The sequence below is a fragment of the Notamacropus eugenii genome, chromosome 3 (genome assembly GCF_028372415.1).
Source record: "Notamacropus eugenii isolate mMacEug1 chromosome 3, mMacEug1.pri_v2, whole genome shotgun sequence".
NCBI lineage: Eukaryota > Metazoa > Chordata > Mammalia > Diprotodontia > Macropodidae > Notamacropus > Notamacropus eugenii.
The window spans coordinates 42,307,369-42,325,047 of record NC_092874.1 but is presented as its reverse complement, the minus strand read 5'-3'; the positions used below and the strand labels follow the sequence as shown (position 1 = coordinate 42,325,047).

The following is a 17,679-nucleotide window of genomic DNA, read 5'->3' as shown; positions in this document are numbered from 1 at the left end:
TGATCTTTTCTCCTTTTAATTCCTGAGATAAAAACCAAAAAGGCAGAAAGCATGAAGTGCCCCGTATGGTACAGTGTATGTATTGCTAACAAGTGAGTATACACCAGTGATAATAATCTCTCACCCCACTGTTAGGGGTTGGGCTGGCGTCCTTTGTCAGGTGTCACTGAATCAGGAGCCCAATCAAGATGCAGAATAAGGCCGGATCCACTGAAGATTGGTCTCACCAAGTCACAGATTTCAAGATCTGGGTGTCTGCTCTTCCATGTTGCCAAAGGTCCATGTGCCCCTTTGAATAACATGTGGCTCGGCCTGGAGAGGGACTTGTCTTGGTTAACCTTTCAGATACGTAACCATCTACTACCTTTTTTTCTTTTAAAGAATTATTAAAAGACCAAAGAACATGCAGTGAATTCAGTTTTCCCGCCTTTTGGAAGAACCCTATTGGACACAGTGCAATAGAACAAAGCCCACTGAAAGTTTCACAAAGAAAAAGTGGTTTTTTTTCCACACCTGGATGACTTGATCTCATCTGATCACTAAGCATCCCTCTCTTGCTTTGGGACTCAGAGGTGTCTGTTTTCTATTCCCCACCCCCACTGACCTCAGAAGGGCATGTGGTTAATGCTCCCTTCCTCATCTGAGGACATATGCTATCACTTGGTTCACTTTCAGCTTCCTGAGAGGAGACGCTGGTTCATTTTTGCCTGTGTGCTTCCAGTGGTTAGCATGGTGCCTTGGACAGCTGAACTGAATTTAGCATCTACAGGCACCAAAGCTTAGAGTCTTAGCATAAGAGGACATGACCAACATTTCTAAATGAAACCAGAGAGGGCAATAACGAGGAAAATCTAAGTCACATCTCAAAATATGACTTTTCTATCAAAATGGTTTCATTTCACGACAAATTTGCCTTGGACATTGTTTGCACCTCATGCTTTGGCCATCATTGCTATGTTTTCCTAGCATTCTGAGTATGACCTATATCCAGGAACACTACTGAGTAATGGGATGGATGACCCTAGGGGAGAGGGAAAAAAAAACCAATCCTATTTCATATTCACACATTATTGTCCTTTTCCATTTTTAAAGCCCTATGCATTGATTAGTTCTCAGAAGTCTAGATAAGAATAAATAAAAGCAGGGAAAGGTCTGGCTTCATCTTTCTGAATCAAATGCTGTAATTATAAAGTGCTTTCTCAAGTATGGACTTAAAGACAATTTTTTTCATTGACAAAAAACATCAACAGAATACAACTGGATAAATCTGACCTGGTTCTTGGAGTTGTGAAGTTTAACTAACGGCTTCAGGGCCGCGGCTCTCCAAAAACAAACCTACCACACTAAGTTCTCTCTTTCCTGGGTCCTTGCAATCAAATGCTGTACTTCTTTTAACACTGCCATCTGAAATTCCAAGCATGCTCCCTGTTGGCTTAGTTTTAGTCAATGGGTCACAGCCAGAGCTAAAGCATTCAACAGAACTTGGTAGTACAACAAAAACTAAAACCCACCACACCTAGCAAAATTGGCAAGGTAACTGTAAACTAAAGGAACACGGTTTAGAGCCATACTTGATGGGAGAGCTGTCATTGGATAGTGTTAGTATTTCCAATCTTAGGAATCCATTACAAAGCTAACCTCTGAATATTTGTCTCATTAAAAGCTCAAGATGTGTTTAGCACAGAAAAATAAATATGTGGCTACAATTATAGCTAGTGAAATATCCATGGCATGATTTGGGCAGCCCTCTGAGTACAATAAAGTGCATTCATTTTTAATCTGATTGCTCATTTATGAGGACAGTCAAAATTCTATACATCCTAAGTAAAGTATCTCCTTATGTGACTGACTTCCTAAGTAGCAATGAATTGGGTTGCTTTTTAAAGAATCTATAACAGGTCCTCCTGCTAGTCTATAACAGAAAGATGCAATGAATCTCAGCTGGAAAGACATATTCCAATACCCAACCCAATGCCTTGGGTGTAAGAGAAGTCTACAATATTTGTTGGTGGTGATGCTGATGACCAAGACAATGTCATCAGCTAGGGTGTCAGGTCATTCAGTTGAGGTTCCTAAAGTGGCACCGAGGCCCTAGATAAAACTGGTAGCCCCAAAGAGAAAAATGAAGCTCTGTGAAGGGTTAATTTTCTATTTTTGGCTTCTCTCAGTGATACAGACAACCCTTGATTCTTCATAGCAATGAAGGAGGATGGTGGATGGATGAAGGGTGTGGGCATCACCATTGGAGCCAAAACTTTCTCTGCGAATCCTTTTCTGGAGCCTTTTTTGAAGTTCTATCCGGTGCCCATTTTTTTCTTCTTACCCTCTGATAGAAGTAATGAAATATCTCCAAAACAGGCAACTAGAAGCTGCCATCAGCCCTGAATATTCTCTTCCCGATGAGATCTTGGAGCTGAACATTCACCAACAACAGATCTGAGGCTGGGCCCCACCATGCTGATGCTTTTCCAAACTTTGTTCCCATTTCATGCTCCTTCTCCCAGGTTCCCATCTTCACTTTCTTCTCCCAGACCCTAGAATGAAGAGCACCAGTTACTCCTTTCCTAGCTGAGAGGATGAATCAATTGGCTTTCTGCTCCTGTAGGCCAGTTCAAGGGACTTGAGACAAGCCTCCTAAATAGAAGGCAGGCACCAGTCATCATTCTTGTCCTCTCCTTCCCTGATTAAAAATGACAACTCTTCTGTTGAAAATCAGCAGCTTCCCTTTTTATACAAGGCCCTTCCTCTCAACACATCTTTTATTTCATCTCTTTGCCCCAAACAAGGTTCCCAGCTGTTGGTATCATCGTGGTCCTGGATAGTGCACTGGACTTAGCGATGCTTGTCCTTCTAAGTACACTTAGCATCACAGAATATTAGAACTGAAAGAGACCTTCAAGGTCATTTAGCACCTGGGATCCATGAACTTGATTAATATTTTGATGTCAATACAGTTGGTTTCCTTTGTAATCCTGTGTTTTATTTTTGGTTTTAAAAATCATTCTGAGAAGAAATCCATAGTTTTCGCCAGTTAGTCACAGAGATCCATGACACAGATGCTTATTGAGTATAACGTGTGCCAGTTTGGTTTGCATTTATATTTTGCAGATGAGGTGGGGGTGAAGTTACCGGCCCAAGGCTGGCTGGGTCCTTTGAGCCCCCAATCTATAACTCTTTCCAAGACTTTCTCTCTTCCTTAGGACTAAAGCATACTCATCCTTCAGGAGCACCACATGTCAGGAGGCCCCTGAAGTCCAAGAGACAAATGACCTTGGAAAAGACAATTCAGGAAATATAGGTAGAAAAGGACATAAGCAAAGATGGCGTCCAATATTTGGGAAGAGGCCACAGTATCACATGGAAAAGACACAGTCATTCTCCTCGAGGAGAGAGAAGTCTGTGGCAGGAGAGAAGAGTTCTTTAAAAGGTATGAGATGGGGACAAAAGGAAAACAAACGTGACTTTGCAAATCATAGGCCATATATATATAAATATATGTATATATTTATATATATATGTATCAGGGCTAAAGGGTAAATCAAGGAACAAAAATGCATCAAACACATGAACTATACTAATGCTTATACTTCTGTTCTCAAAGACACACTCCTTAAAAAATGATTGCTTTGGGAATCAGAACGATGCTTTGGTTATAGTCATCAGTAAGTGAAAACGTGTTTGTATTTCCACAAATGTATTTGCATTTAGTATCAGGGAGCCAGTTTCAGATAAAAATAAAATGTTTTGATGCCAAAGCCTCTGGTCAAGGCAAAAGGTCTTCTTGGGCACTCCAAAAGAGAGATGCATCATGTCAAGTAAATGCAAGACCTTGCTCTTTTCTCTTTCCCATCACAGACACCAGCAGGCATGTGTTTAACATGAGTACAGCTCATTGGGACTCTGGCTCAGACAATCTGGTCATCTGCTTGTCTTCACTTATATCTGTGATTATGTCTGTAATGGGGTAACTCTACCTGCCCATCTGTTTAGAAGGCTGAGACTCAAGGGCCAATTGTGCAGTTACTGGATTATTTGAGGAGACCAGGCACAATAAGAGAGATGCCTGGGAAGGAGGGCAGGAGGGACAGGTCCCTAAATGGCTAAGTTGAGCTTCAGAGAAGCCCCCAATCTGGGGGGACAATGGGAGAGAGAAGGAAATGTGACCGGGCTGAAGACTCAGAAATCTCACCTTTCACAGTCTCCATGTGAACTTCTGATCGGAAGTTTCTTGAAAGCAGGGACTGTTTCCCTTTTGTCTTTGTAGTCTCTGTCCCCAAAAAACCTTGCCCATAGCTGGTGTTTAATAAATGGTTGCCTTTCCTATCTCACAGCAATTGTTTTGATGGATGCCTTGCATGATTTATTTCTTTGAGTATTAGCTGGTGTTTAAAAGGAGCTAGAAAAAAGATACTGGCATCATGCCAAGGAAGGTGACGCTGACAAGCCCCCACTGATCACTGCCACAGGTAGTGTGTCTCTCTTCAACTCACCCCAAGTTTGGGTGATTCACCCACTCCCCTCCCTTCTCCCCCCAGGGTCCCTCCCCCATCCTGGCTTTTTAAGCAGGTGCCTTCCTGGTTATTTGGGTATAAACAACAGCAGGTATAGAAGACAGTTGCCCAGAGAAGAGACAATCTCTTTTAAGTATCCAAGTACTGCAAACTCAAGTGAATCCCTCTGGAAAATTCATGCTTGTTGGTTATTCATCTTAAAAGGCTGTGACTGAGGTCCTTAAATATCAGAAGAGAGAGTTTCCTAGGCTGTAGGAAGCTGCATAAGCCAACAGCCATCTGTACATGGTACAGAGCAGAGTGTTCCTAGACAGCAGAGTCTTCCAGGGAGCATGCCCAAGATGTTCCATCTTTAAAATTGTGCGGGTCAAAGGCTGCCAGGCTTTCTTTTCTTTAGTGTTTATGTGATATAAGAGTAGTGTTTCCTGTGGATAAAGTGAAGTGGTTAAGATCAAATCTATGGGAAATCAGTCCCATCGTAGGTCACAGGCCAGTCAACTGTCAGGTGATAAAAGACTTTTTTGGAGATGAACCTGCAGGATATAAAAAGAAAAAAATAGCCTGTTAGGGATGACCCAAAAAGCCCAGATGTGACTGCCAGCTGTTTCAATGGGCATGACTTTCCCTAGGAGCCACTGTCAGTGACAGGAGGTCAAGGATCTTGCTGTCACATGCAACAAGACTATGAGTCAAGTTTTCCTGAGGTAGAAATGGTTTTGTGCTCAGAACAAATAGATTACTCTTAATTACCTCAAAAGAGATAACATGTAAAACCCTTTGCAAGTCTGAAAGCACGACACAAATGCTAGCTATGATCATTATAGAAAAGTGGCCCCAGAAATCTCCTCCTTGGTGCACGAATGAATCCTCTACCTTCACATGGACTGGGAAGCTGCATGTTCTCAGAAGAATGTGGGAACTCACCAGCCCTCATTAGATTCAGCTGGACCAAAGTCTTTTTTTATGAGCACCAGAACTGTACAGTCCCCATCGGTACTCATCATCTACATTAGAAATGAAGGCAATAATTCCACCAGAAGAAAGATGGAAGGCTTGTTGTAAATCAGCCTGGGGAGGTGAATCAGGGAATGTGTTTAAAATGCTCTTTCCCACAGCTGTCTTGTGAGCATCTCTCCATTCAGCTATGGAAACAGAGGATTAGGCCAGAAATTAGTGACCTGTGGTACATACAAGAGATGATTTGAAGTCATATGTAGGTACCAGGGCCTTCCCAAACTGAATCTGAAGAAGTCTCTTTGGCCACCTAGTTTCCCATTCTTGCTTAATTCCTGATAACTGAGGTATCATTCAAAAGGGGTTAAGGAGTGGCCCCTTCTTGGGTATTTGCATTTTTTTAGCGAAGTTTTTGAAGGCCAAAGATTATATGAAAGGAGAAGAGGAAAGAAAGCTTGCTGTCTTACTATCCACTCACTATTGGCTGTTACCCTAGTGGCCCTGGAGCATTTAATCATGGGACTCTAAGACTGAAGGGAGTCTCCCCCTGGAGTGTCAAACCAAAGATGTCTGTGCTGAAATCCAGGGTCATAAGGAAAGGTCCCCCATCCTTTTCCTCCCTGTAAGAGAGGAAACAACTCAAGCTTGGCACACCACTTTGGGAAGGTTGCCAGCTTTTGATTTAGGCATTCAGGAAATAGAAAAGTAACATGAATTGCCCACGTCTCATACAGCAGCCAAGAGGGGAGGTGGTCATCCCAACTCCTGGGCTTGACTGTGACCCTTTGGGAATATGGACATCCCTGCTGTGCAGGGGAGAGGAGGCACCTTGCAGCTCCCGAATTTAAACTTGTTCATACAGCCTCAGCGTGGTTTCATCTCAGGTGTCACCACTGGGACCACACAAGTAAGAATGCCTTCAATATTATTCCCAGGAAAAAACTTCACCCACCTCGAGAAGGTGTTGTCAAATATCAGGATGTAAATCCCTGGGTTCCTGACCTTCAGTTGACCTTTGATGTTTTCCCGGTGGGAATTGCAACGGGTCATAGGAATCAGAACCTGAAAATCAAACCAGAGAAGACATAACATGCTGGTTTCAGAGCTGGAAACGGATAGTCAAATTTTTCACTTTAGAGATGACAAGAGGTAAAACTGGAACAGGGTCGCCTTAAAGACCAGCTAGTTCATTCCCCATTGGGGGGATGTTTGAGGAAACTGGTGCCCAGAGAAGTGTAGCTGCTCAAGGCTAGAAGGCAGCACAGCTTGAACAAGGAAGATGGGTCTCCTGACCCCCAGTCCAATGTGCTTTTCATCCTTTCAGTGATCAATGGAAATCACCCTTCTCCTAGAAGACAGCTACCAGGGGATTACAGGAGTGGGGATAGATATGCCAGGCTAAACACCAACTTTATTTACTCTGAAGTTGAGGCCTGGGGCATGGCAAGTTTATTGAATTTAATGAGGAGTTTATAGTTGTCAAACCTATAATAAAAGAGACTGAGGCAGAGCTCTGACCCAGTGGGTCTATGGTCCCCTCTCATGAAGTGGACCTCAGATCTTCCTCATGATCTGAGATAGAACCTTGTACTTAAAGAATTTGATACTCAAATATGAAAGACAAGCATGGCAAAACAGAATTTCATTGGTTGACAGACCTTGCTCTTGAGGGCAAAAAAATACATATTAGTAGGGGGAGAGAGGGTCATAGGTTGGGTGAAGCATGAGGCATCTCCACTGACTATATGGTCATAAGACAGCTATAAGGTGACCATCTGATCATGTTGGACAAGAGAGAATGGAATTACTGGTCATTGTGGTCGATGGTGGGACACAGGCCAAGGTAGGAGAGCAGAAAGGCGGATTTGAGGTTCCAGTCACTGCAGGCTCAGGAACAGGGGGATCAGGAGTCACTTGTGGAGAGGAAGACAATGATCCCATCTCATACAGATATCCAGTCTCTGAACTGTCCTCTGATGCAGGCCTGTGCTCCTCTCGAGAGCTCTTCTCTCAGGAATAATGCAACGAGGGTGACCACTGCAGGTCGCTTGTGGAGATCTCTTTCTCTCTTAAACAATCTCTGACAAAATACATCTTAATATAATTCTAACTTGCTACGATGATAACCAGGTCAGGTAGTGAAAGCCAGCTCAAATCTTAATAGCACTAATATGAACATCACTAGATCAGAGAATTTACATGTCTAGGTTGGCAAATTCAAATAAGAACTGAAAAATCAAAAAATTCTGAATCCACATTTTATGTTTGGCATATATAATTACCTAATCTTGTTACAACAATTTATTAAAATCAATTGAAAAATTATCTCTGTAGCTACTCTCTTTTAGCTGCTTATGCCTCCCCTGGAAGGATGAGATTTTGCTAGGGAATTATTAACAGAATGCTTTTTTTTTTAAAAGATAACAATCCCCAATATACAAATGAATTTATTTAAAAAGTTGTCAAATTTCAACTGTAGCAAAAAGTTCTGGGATATGATGCATAAGTACACCAAGTAGTCAATTTCAAGACAGTGTAGATCAAATAAGTAATTTATAATAAAACACTTGCCTTTTAAGACATGTTCCACATTCAGGGGGCAATAACAAACACAAATAAAATTATCAATCTTTTTCTTCAATCTTCAATTTCAATACAAAATGTCTGAGATGTTCAAGCAAATTTCTTCTTTTCAATCTGAATACTGTTATATTATAAATATATCTATTATATGATTATTAGAGTATATTTTGTATAAAAAACACAGAAAATAATAATAATAATAATAGTAAATGATTTACTGTTGGGAGAAAAACAAGGTAAAATCCTCTTAGGAGATCTTTGTGAGAGTGTTTGGGAGGAGCCCCACTGACAGGGTGTTGGGAATGAAGTTCTACAGTGTTGCCATGTGAATAACTAAGACCTCATCTGTTAAGGCTGCTGTTTTGAACCAACTATTCACTATGTATGAACTTGTGGTAAAGAAGTGGAAACAATGACCCGAGGTTATTAAACAGATCACTTGGGTCTGAGCGATGAAGGAAGGGAAACCACTCTTCCCCAGAAGCTACATGTACTTTTTTAATTCTTGTAGGGAGGCCATTGTGCCACACAAGGGACAATAAATTTAATTAAGCAATCTTTTCTTCAATCTTTTCTTCAAACTGAAACTGAAGATGTTTCTATTTTAGGTTTAATAATCAATAGAACAACAATTTGGTCCCATAAACTGTTACATCAATATCCAGCTATCTTCACATTAATTTTAGGAAGGACTAAAATTTTAGGCTAAATAACTCAAATCTTATTTCCAGTATTAATCGACAGAACTTCAGAGAATTTCAACTGCTGTATCATGAGGGCCTGAATTGGAAAACAAGTCTTTGTCTCTCTTAATATGATTATACAGATGTTTCAAACTATTTCTTATATGTAAAATTCTTAATGCAATTTTGAAAATTGTGTCACATCTTCCAGTAATCATATTATCATTATGAAAGAATGTTATAGGATGGTCTCTTATAAACTAAATAACTCACTAATTATAAGTCTTCATGGTATCTATTACTTGTGATTCAACTGACAATTCAAAATGATCCCTCACTATACCAGCATGCGTAACTTACTTAAAAGTCACCAGTAAGGTTCATCTTTTATACTTGTTCTGGTTGATGGAATTTGCTATGCGAGGAGAAAGGTAGGAACATAGTGGCATTAGTTCTGTTTGATTTCAGGTATGAGCTGTAGACAGCCAATTGTAGGATAGGTTGTCGTAGCTAGCCTCAGAGTTAACCAGGTGGGAGAATTTCTTATTCACCAAGATGGGGATAGAGTAAGAGAATTCCCCATCTTTACCTTCACAAGGTTGCTCTCTCGACTTTCTGAGCGACAGACAGCTACCTGTGGCAGTCCTCAGACTGCAGGGGTACACGGCATCTCCCCTGAATGATGAACCAGTAGCCTAAAGGATCAGACACTTAACCTGGATTCAAAATTTAGAAGAGCAGCAAAATGAAGCCCCAAGAGACTCTTCCTCAACACTAATTATAGCTCAGGCTAGATAGTTGCTATTTCTGTCATATATTAGCCTCAATATTCCATTGAGAATTTAACTATTCACAAATTTCATCTGTTCACAACTGTCACCTCCACCTTGGTCTGCAGATAAAGCCAAAGGGAGAAGAACAGACCATTTCTAGAATACAACGGGATGAGAACAAGATGAGATTCCCCCAGCAGTCTATGTGGACAAGTGGGTCGTACCCAGGCACAACTTCAAGGACTGACTTGGACATAACAATAATCATATTTTTTTTTTTGTTTTGTGTTTTTCTGTAAGTGCTCAAAGAGGGGTGCAAGCTAGCAGACAGCCACCATTGTGTGTGACTTGAAAGGCAAAGTGATTTAAAGCTACACAAGCTGGAAAAGTGGCTGTCATGCAAGTGTGATCACTGTGGGGGTATCTGGAGTAACCCACTCTTGCTTAATTAAATTTATTGTCCCTTGTGTGGCACAATGGCCTCCCTACAAGAATTAAAAAAGTACATGTAGCTTCTGGGGAAGAGTGGTTTCCCTTCCTTCATCGCTCAGACCCAAGTGATCTGTTTAACCTCGGGTCATTGTTTCCACTTCTTTACCACAAGTTCATACATAGTGAATAGTTGGTTCAAAACAGCAGCCTTAACAGATGAGGTCTTAGTTATTCACATGGCAACGCTGTAGAACTTCATTCCCAACACCCTGTCAGTGGGGCTCCTCCCAAACACTCTCACAGACAAAGATCTCCTAAGAGGATTTTACCTTGTTTTTCTCCCAACAGTAAGTCATTTACTATTATTATTATTATTATTTTCTGAGTTTTTTGTACAAAATATACTCTAATAATCATATAATAGATGTATTTATAATATAACAGTATTCAGATTGAAAAGAAGAAATTTGCTTGAACGTCTCAGACATTTTGTATTGAAAACATCACCAATCAGGTGATGATAATTTAGTTAAATACTTCTCAAACTTATCAGTGCATAGAGAGTCATTTATCTTACTACCCTTGGCATTTTCACGCTAATCATAGTAGTTTACGCAGCGCCTACCCCCTGCCAGGCTTCTTCTATGTCTTGACAGTTGCTTAAGCCTGTTTTTAGTAATACTTTAAACGTTTAGTCTCTAATTTCCCAATTCTGTTAACATTCCCTGACAATTAGAAAAAGTGCCCATGAATGGGTTAACATGTTTCATTGAATTCCTGCCCAGTGTGCATCCTTTATAGAAGCCAGGCGCTGTGTTCAGCACTTCCCAGCAACCCTGGGAGACAGGTGTAAATATGACTGTTCCCTTTGTACATAAAAGGACTGATTCGATTTTCTAGTTTACTACCATTACAATATTTTTAACCCAGTTTTGATTTATAACGACTGCTGGCAATAACTAAACTTCATTTTGCACAATGTTCCATTATTGTTAGCTGGCTTATATTCAAAAAAATTCATGGTGATAATTCAAAATTTCCCCTGACTGCTCCTTTGTTCCTCTGAGTTACACAAACAGCCAAACCAATTCCTTTAACTATTCTGAATTGCTAATCTGTTAGCACGACTATTTAAATCAGAGCAAGGAGATAATCCTCTCTCTATCAATTAATGAACATGCATTTTATGAAAGATATTTTGTAGTCTTAGATTGATTGAGAAAGGAAGACATGTAACAACTGTCAAAGGGGCACTGCGTAGAAAAAGTCCTAAATCTTTTCAATTTCAGTGGGATTAAGACACTCTGAAATCTCCTTTCAAAACTCCAAAACCCTGAATTTACACTGTCAGTGCAAAAAGACTCCAACTTTCTTTATCCAACCTACTCATCCTTAACTTTTCTTCCACACTATTCTTTCTTTTTCCTCCTTGCTTAATTCCTCCAATAAACTACTTTTTGGTTCTTTAGTGGTTACAAATGCACAGTTTATATAAATTTCTTTTAAGGGCTTTTGGGCAGTTAGAATCACATGTGTTTTTTTTTGTTTTGGCAAGTGATAGACAAACAGACTCACCAACCACTCACTCAGCAGAACAAATTTCTCATTTTAGGATGTCACAGATTCCAGCAAGTAGGATGCTTAAAGTTCCATTCCCCTAGACTTTTTGCAAAGTATAATTGCAAGAAGGAAAAGTGAGACTGATGAAAGATGTAGTGATATCAATAGTTCATTTATTCTAAGATGATTTGGGGAGTTTATTCAATAAAAATTTCCGAACTTTCTAAGTAACCAAAAGCTCCAAGCTCTGCCCAAAACAATTCCCTAAGCTCTCTGGATTCTCAGACCAAACTTTAGACAGTTTAATCTCTTTTTTTTTTTTATTAATTTATTTAACTTTTAACATTCATTTTCACAAAATTTTGGGTTCCACATTTTCTCCCCTTTTGTCCCCTCCCCCCACCCCAAAACACCAAGCGTTCTAATTGCCCCTGTCTGCCAATCTGCCCTCCCTCCCTCCCTCCCTCCCCACCCCTTCCCTTTGGAAGGCAAGCAATTCAATATAGGCCAGATCTGTGTAGTTTTGCAAATGACTTCCATAATAGTAGTGTTGTGTAAGAACTAATTATATTTCCCTCCATCCTATCCTGTCCCCCATTACTTCTGTTCTCTCTTTTGATCCTGTCCCTCCCCATGAGTGTTGACCTCAAATTGCTCCCTCCTCCCCGTGCCCTCCCTTCCATCATCCCCCCCACCCTGCTTATCCCCTTATCCCCCACTTTCCTGTATTGTAAGATAGGTTTTCATACCAAAATGACTGTGCATTTTATTCCTTCCTTTAGTGGAATGTGATGAGAGTAAACTTCATGTTTTTCTCTCACCTCCCCTCTTTTTCCCTTCACTAAAAAGTCTTTTGCTTGCCTCTTTTATGAGAGATAATTTGCCCCATTCCATTTCTCCCTTTCTCTTCCCAATATATTTCTCTCTCACTGCTTGATTTCATTTTTTTTTTAAGATATGATCCCCTCCTCTTCAGTTCACTCTGTGCACTCTGTCTCTACGTGTGTGTGCGTGTGTGTGTGCATGCGTGTGTGTGTTATCCCACCCTGTACCCAGATGCTGAATAGTTTCAAGAGTTACAAATATTGTCTTTCCATGTAGGAATGTAAACAGTTCAACTTTTATAAAGTCCCTTATGACTTCTCTTTGCTATTTACTTTTTCATGCTTCTCTTCATTCTTGTGTTTGAAAGTCAAATTTTCTTTTCAGCTCTGGTCTTTTCATCAAGAATGCTTGAAAGTCCTCTATTTCATTGAAAGACCAATTTTTCCCCTGAAGTATTATATTCAGTTTTGCTGGGTAGGTGATTCTTGGTTTTAGTCCTAGTTCCTTTGACTTCTGGAATATCCTATTCCACTCCCTTCGATCCCTTAATGTGGAAGCTGCTAGATCTTGTGTTATCCTGATTGTATTTCCACAATACTTGAATTGTTTCTTTCTAGCTGCTTGCAATATTTTCTCCTTGATCTGGAAACTCTGGAATTTGGCCACAATGTTCCTAGGAGTTTCTCTTTTTGGATCTCTTTCATGCGGTGATCTGTGGATTCCTTGAATACTTATTTTACCCTCTGGTTCTAGAATCTCAGGGCAGTTTTCCTTGATAATTTCATGAAAGATGATGTCTAGGCTCTTTTTTTGATCCTGGCTTTCAGGTAGGCCCATAATTTTTAAATTGTTTCTCCTGGATCTATTCTCCAGTTAAGTTGTTTTTCCAATGAGATATTTCATATTATCTTCCGTTTTTTCATTCTTTTGGCTTTGTTTTGTGATTTCTTGGTTTCTCATAAAGTCATTAGCCTCCATCTGTTCCATTCTAATTTTGAAAGAATTATTTTCTTCAGTGAGCTTTTGAATCTCCTTTTCCATTTGGCTAATTCTGCTTTTGAAAGCATTCTTCTCCTCATTGGCTTCTTGAACCTCCTTTGCCAATTGAGTTAGCCTATTTTTCAGGGTGTTATTTTCTTCAGCATTTTTTTGGGTCACCTTTAGCAGGGTGCTGATTTGTTGTTCATACTTTGCTTGCAAGTCTTTTATTACTCTTCCCAGTTTTTCCTCCACCTCTCTATCATGATTTTGAAAATTGTTTGGGCTCTTTAAGACCTTTTCCCAGAACTGACCCCATTGAGTGGGCTGGGATGTAGAAGCACTGACTTCCGTGTCTTCCCCTGATGGTGATCACCGCTCTTCCTCATCAGATGGGAGGGGAGGAGAAACCTGCTCACCAAGAAAGTAACCCTCAATAGTCTTGGTTTTTTTCCCTTTTCTGGGCATTTTCCCAGCCAGTGACTTGAGCTCTGAATATTCTCCTCACACCTCACCTCCGGATCCTCCCAGCCCGTGCTTGGGGTCTGAGAATCAAATGCTGCTTCCCAGCCTCAGTGCTTTGGGTGGGGGCAGGGCTGCTATTCAGTGTGAGATTAAGTTCAGGTGCTCAGTTCCCTCAGGGGGTTTATGCAAAGACCTTCAACAATGGATCTGGGCTCCTGCCTGCTTGGGGAGCCAATCTCTTTCTTTAGTCATCCCCCAACAGGGCGCCCACCTTGGTCCCAATGGGGATCCTAAGTGACACATTTCCCCTCTTCTGCTGGTCCCCATCTCTTCTGCGAGTGTCCCCGACCAGGAGTGGCACTTCTTGGCGGAACTTGGTCCTGAAAGAATTGGACTAGAATCCCGAGGTACCCGCTTTCAGCTTATTCCATCTGAGAAGTTTACCTGAAGGTGCTAGTGATGACCCCCACTTTGGTTATGAATTGTGGGAGGTAATCTACCAGCCTGAGTTCTGTCTATATGGGCATCTTTCCTACAGTTAACACTATAATATTCAGGGATTTGTTTCGGCAGATTTTCCAAAATTCCAATTCTTAATTTCTGGGCTTGAATCTCTAGGGTCCTAAGACCAGTCAACTAGGGCCCAAAGATTCTCTATAAGGGAACATTCTGCAAAATGTATACCTCTTTTCCTCTAAAATCTTCTGAAAATTTAGCTCTCATTGTCAATAACTGACTTAACCCTAAGCAAATATAAGTGAAAATAACCTTTTCCTTTCCTCATCTCTGTAAAACCAAAATGAGTCTTCTTCTCAGGTCAGAAGAAGGTGAAATGGCTCCCAGGATGGTCACATTTCTTTACAGCTTTTACTGTTGAGGCAGGGTACCTCTTCCCTAATGCTGTTAGGTCTAGTCCAAAATATTGCTCCCTCAAGGTGCTGTTGGAGCACTGGAGTGGGAAATCACTCCCCAAGCCCCTACCATTCTGGGACTGGTCATAGGCTCCTCTGGATAGTTCCTTACTGTGAATCATTGAAAGCTCCCCCTCAATCATTTTAAAAGATTTCTCTACTAATGACAAAAATGATTTATAATTACTCCCAGTTAAAAGAATTTAAAGGCAAAAACATCTATTTTAATTCTGTCAACAGGAAGTTTTAAAATTAGCTACATGGCCAGCTGGCTGAAAATAAGGAACTAGCAATTTCTACTGCTGAATTTCCCTGGTCTTAACAAAAGGAAAATAAAGAAAATGGAGGAAAAATCCCCAGTAGCTGGCACATAAAAAACTAAAATTGTGGTCATATAATTGTTTACAAAAAAAAAGAATTCAAGTGCTCTGAAACTTATAAATTACACAGATTAGTCACAAATTCAAATAGTCTCTCTTAGCCCAATTGCGGACCCTTCTTAAAGAAAATGAATTATGATAAATCAAGGCAGATGCACCAATCTTAAAGAGATTTACCTCCAACTCAGAAAATTTGGGTGCAGACAGTGACGGGAGTCCAACCTCTCAGGCCCAGTGTCTGTTAGGGAGTCATCAGAGAAAATTTGACCTGGTGTCCGGTTCCTTTTTGAGTCCTTTGCAGGGGCCAGCCAAAAGAGGTTGGGGTGCCATTAATGTGGGGCTCAAAACTGTCCAACCTACAATAAAAGAGACTGAGGCAGAGCTCTGAGCCAATGGCACTTTTTATTAAGAGGTCCACTGTACCCTCTAATGAAGTGGACCTCAGATCTTCCTCATGATATGAGATGCCTCTTTCTTCCAGAACCTTGTATTTACAGAGTTTGATACCCAAATACGCAAAAGAGGCATAGCAAAATACAGAATTACATTGGCTGATAGACCTAACTCTTGAGGGCTAAAAATGACATATGAGGGCAGGGGGGAAGGTTCATAGGTTGGGTAAAGCATGGGGCATCTCCACTGACTAAGTCTTAGTCACAAGATGGTTATAAGATGGTCGTTACCTGCTCATGTTGGACCAGAGAGAATAGTCTGGAGGTAAAAAAATAAACTGGAAGATTTTCCATGTAGTTGAGGCACCTCTGTCATACTGGGTTTGGTCACCATGAGAAGGAAAACTAAGGGTGGAGGGTCTCTAGTTAACTTCCTATGATTAAACAAGTGAACTTATAATCTGAGCTCACAGCTCCAAAGAATAATATACCCTACCCCTATAGCATCGTATCAAATTGATTAATACTAATTGGAATAGAGTAGGGGTCCAAATGAATTACTTCTCACATGAACTCAAATAAAATTTAAAGCTAGATCTTCACCAAGGGGGTAATGGGATTCTGAGAGGAAGTTAGTCTCTCTAGGAATTAGCCTAGGGTATCATGTAATACAATACAAAAAATAACTTAAGAAATATTTACATAGAAAGGGGTGAGCAGTTATCAAATCTCAAACTATATTACAAAGCCATAATCACCAAAAATGATTTGGTATTGATTAAGAAATAAAGAGGTTGATCAGTGGAACACATTAGTGAGCCAACATACAAAAGCAAAAGAATACAGTAGTCACTACTGGGTAAACTCAAAAGCTCCAACTACTGGGCTAAGGACTGATAATTCAACAAAAATTGCTGGGAAAACTGGAAAGAAATATGGCAGAACTAGACACAGACTAACATTTTACACCATCTATCAAGCTCTCAATGGATACAAACTTAAGGGAAGACATTTTAAACAAATGACAAGAGCAAGGAGAAAAAAAATTACCTGTCATCTATGAATAGGAGAAGAGTTCATGACCAAATAAAGGATAAGAGAGGATTACAGAAGGCAAAATGGGCAATTCTGATTATATAAAACTAAAAAGTTTTTGTACAAATAAAAACAAACCAGCTAAAATCAGAGGGGAAGCACAGAAGTGGGAAAAATGCTTTGTAGCACATTTCTACTAAGGATCTCATTACCAAGTTATTTGAGGAAGTGATTCAAATTTATATGAATAAGATCTCACTCCTCTATTGATAACGATAGTTCAAATTCTTTGACTGGACTAAGGATATGAACAGGCAGTTTTTCAGAGGAATAAATCTAAGCTATTAATTTGTTTATTGTGGTTTAGTCATTTCAGTCATATTCAACTCTTCATGACCCCATTTCGGGTTTTCTTGGCAAAGATACTAGAGTACTTTGCCATTTCCTTCTCCAGTTTATCTGAAAGATGAGGACCTGGGGCAAACAGGATTAAGTGACTTGCCCAGGGTCACACATCTAGAAAGTGTATGAGGCTGGATTTGAACTCAAGAAGGGGAGTCTTTCTGTCTCTTCTGTACTACCTAGCCATAAGAAAAAATGCTTCAAATCACTAATAGAGAAATACAAATTAAACCAATTCTGAATTTCCACCTCATATCCATAAGATTGGAGAAGCTGACAAAAAAGAAAAAAAATGGCAAACATTGGGAAGGGTTTTAGGAAAACAGACACATTAGGGCACTGTTGGTGGTGCTGCAAATTCTATTCAATGCAGTCATTCTGAACAGGAACCCAGAACTGTACCCCAAAAGTCACTGGATTATGCAGAGCCTCTGACCCGACAATACCATTACAAGGCCTACGCCCTAAAGTGATCACCGAAAGAGGATAAGGACCCACAGGTACAAAAATATTTATAGCAGCACTCTCTCTCTCTCTTTTTCTCTGTCCCCCTCTGTCTCTCTCTCTCTTTCCCTTTCTCTCTTTTTCTCTCTGTCTCCCTCTATCTTTCTTTCTCTGTCTCCCTCTTTCTGTCTCTCTTTTTCTCTGTCTCCCTCTGTCTCTCTCTTTCTCTCTCTGTTTCTCTCTCTTTCTTTCTCTCCTCTGTATGTGTGTGTGTGTGTGTGTGTGTGTGTGTGCGTGTGCACATGTACAAAGAGCTAGAAACTAAAGAAACTGTTCATCAGGTGGAATGGC

The 17,679-nt window shown here is 40.4% G+C and overlaps 2 protein-coding genes across 9 annotated transcripts in view; one reads left to right on the top strand and one right to left on the bottom strand.

Annotated features, from left to right (window-relative positions):
- FYCO1 (FYVE and coiled-coil domain autophagy adaptor 1) overlaps window positions 1–17,679 on the bottom strand; it is a 108,671-nt gene continuing 90,992 nt past the window's right edge. For 6 of the 7 annotated variants that reach the window (XM_072651370.1, XM_072651374.1, XM_072651372.1 and 3 more), the window contains 2 exons: window positions 6,418–6,527; window positions 1–5,044 (listed from right to left, as the gene is read on the bottom strand). In XM_072651370.1, the coding sequence (XP_072507471.1) occupies window positions 4,969–5,044; window positions 6,418–6,527 (186 nt within the window). In that variant the 3' untranslated portion in view covers window positions 1–4,968. Of the gene's footprint in view, window positions 5,045–6,417; window positions 6,528–15,232; window positions 15,412–17,679 lie in introns of those variants that run through there. The other variant, XR_011976610.1, reaches the window with a different exon arrangement.
- Window positions 10,126–17,679, top strand: part of CXCR6 (C-X-C motif chemokine receptor 6) — a 33,430-nt gene continuing 25,876 nt past the window's right edge. For both annotated transcript variants that reach the window (XM_072651379.1, XM_072651376.1), the window contains exon 1: window positions 10,126–10,283. The gene's annotated coding sequence lies outside the window, so the exon portion shown is untranslated. The remainder of the gene's footprint in view (window positions 10,284–17,679) is intronic.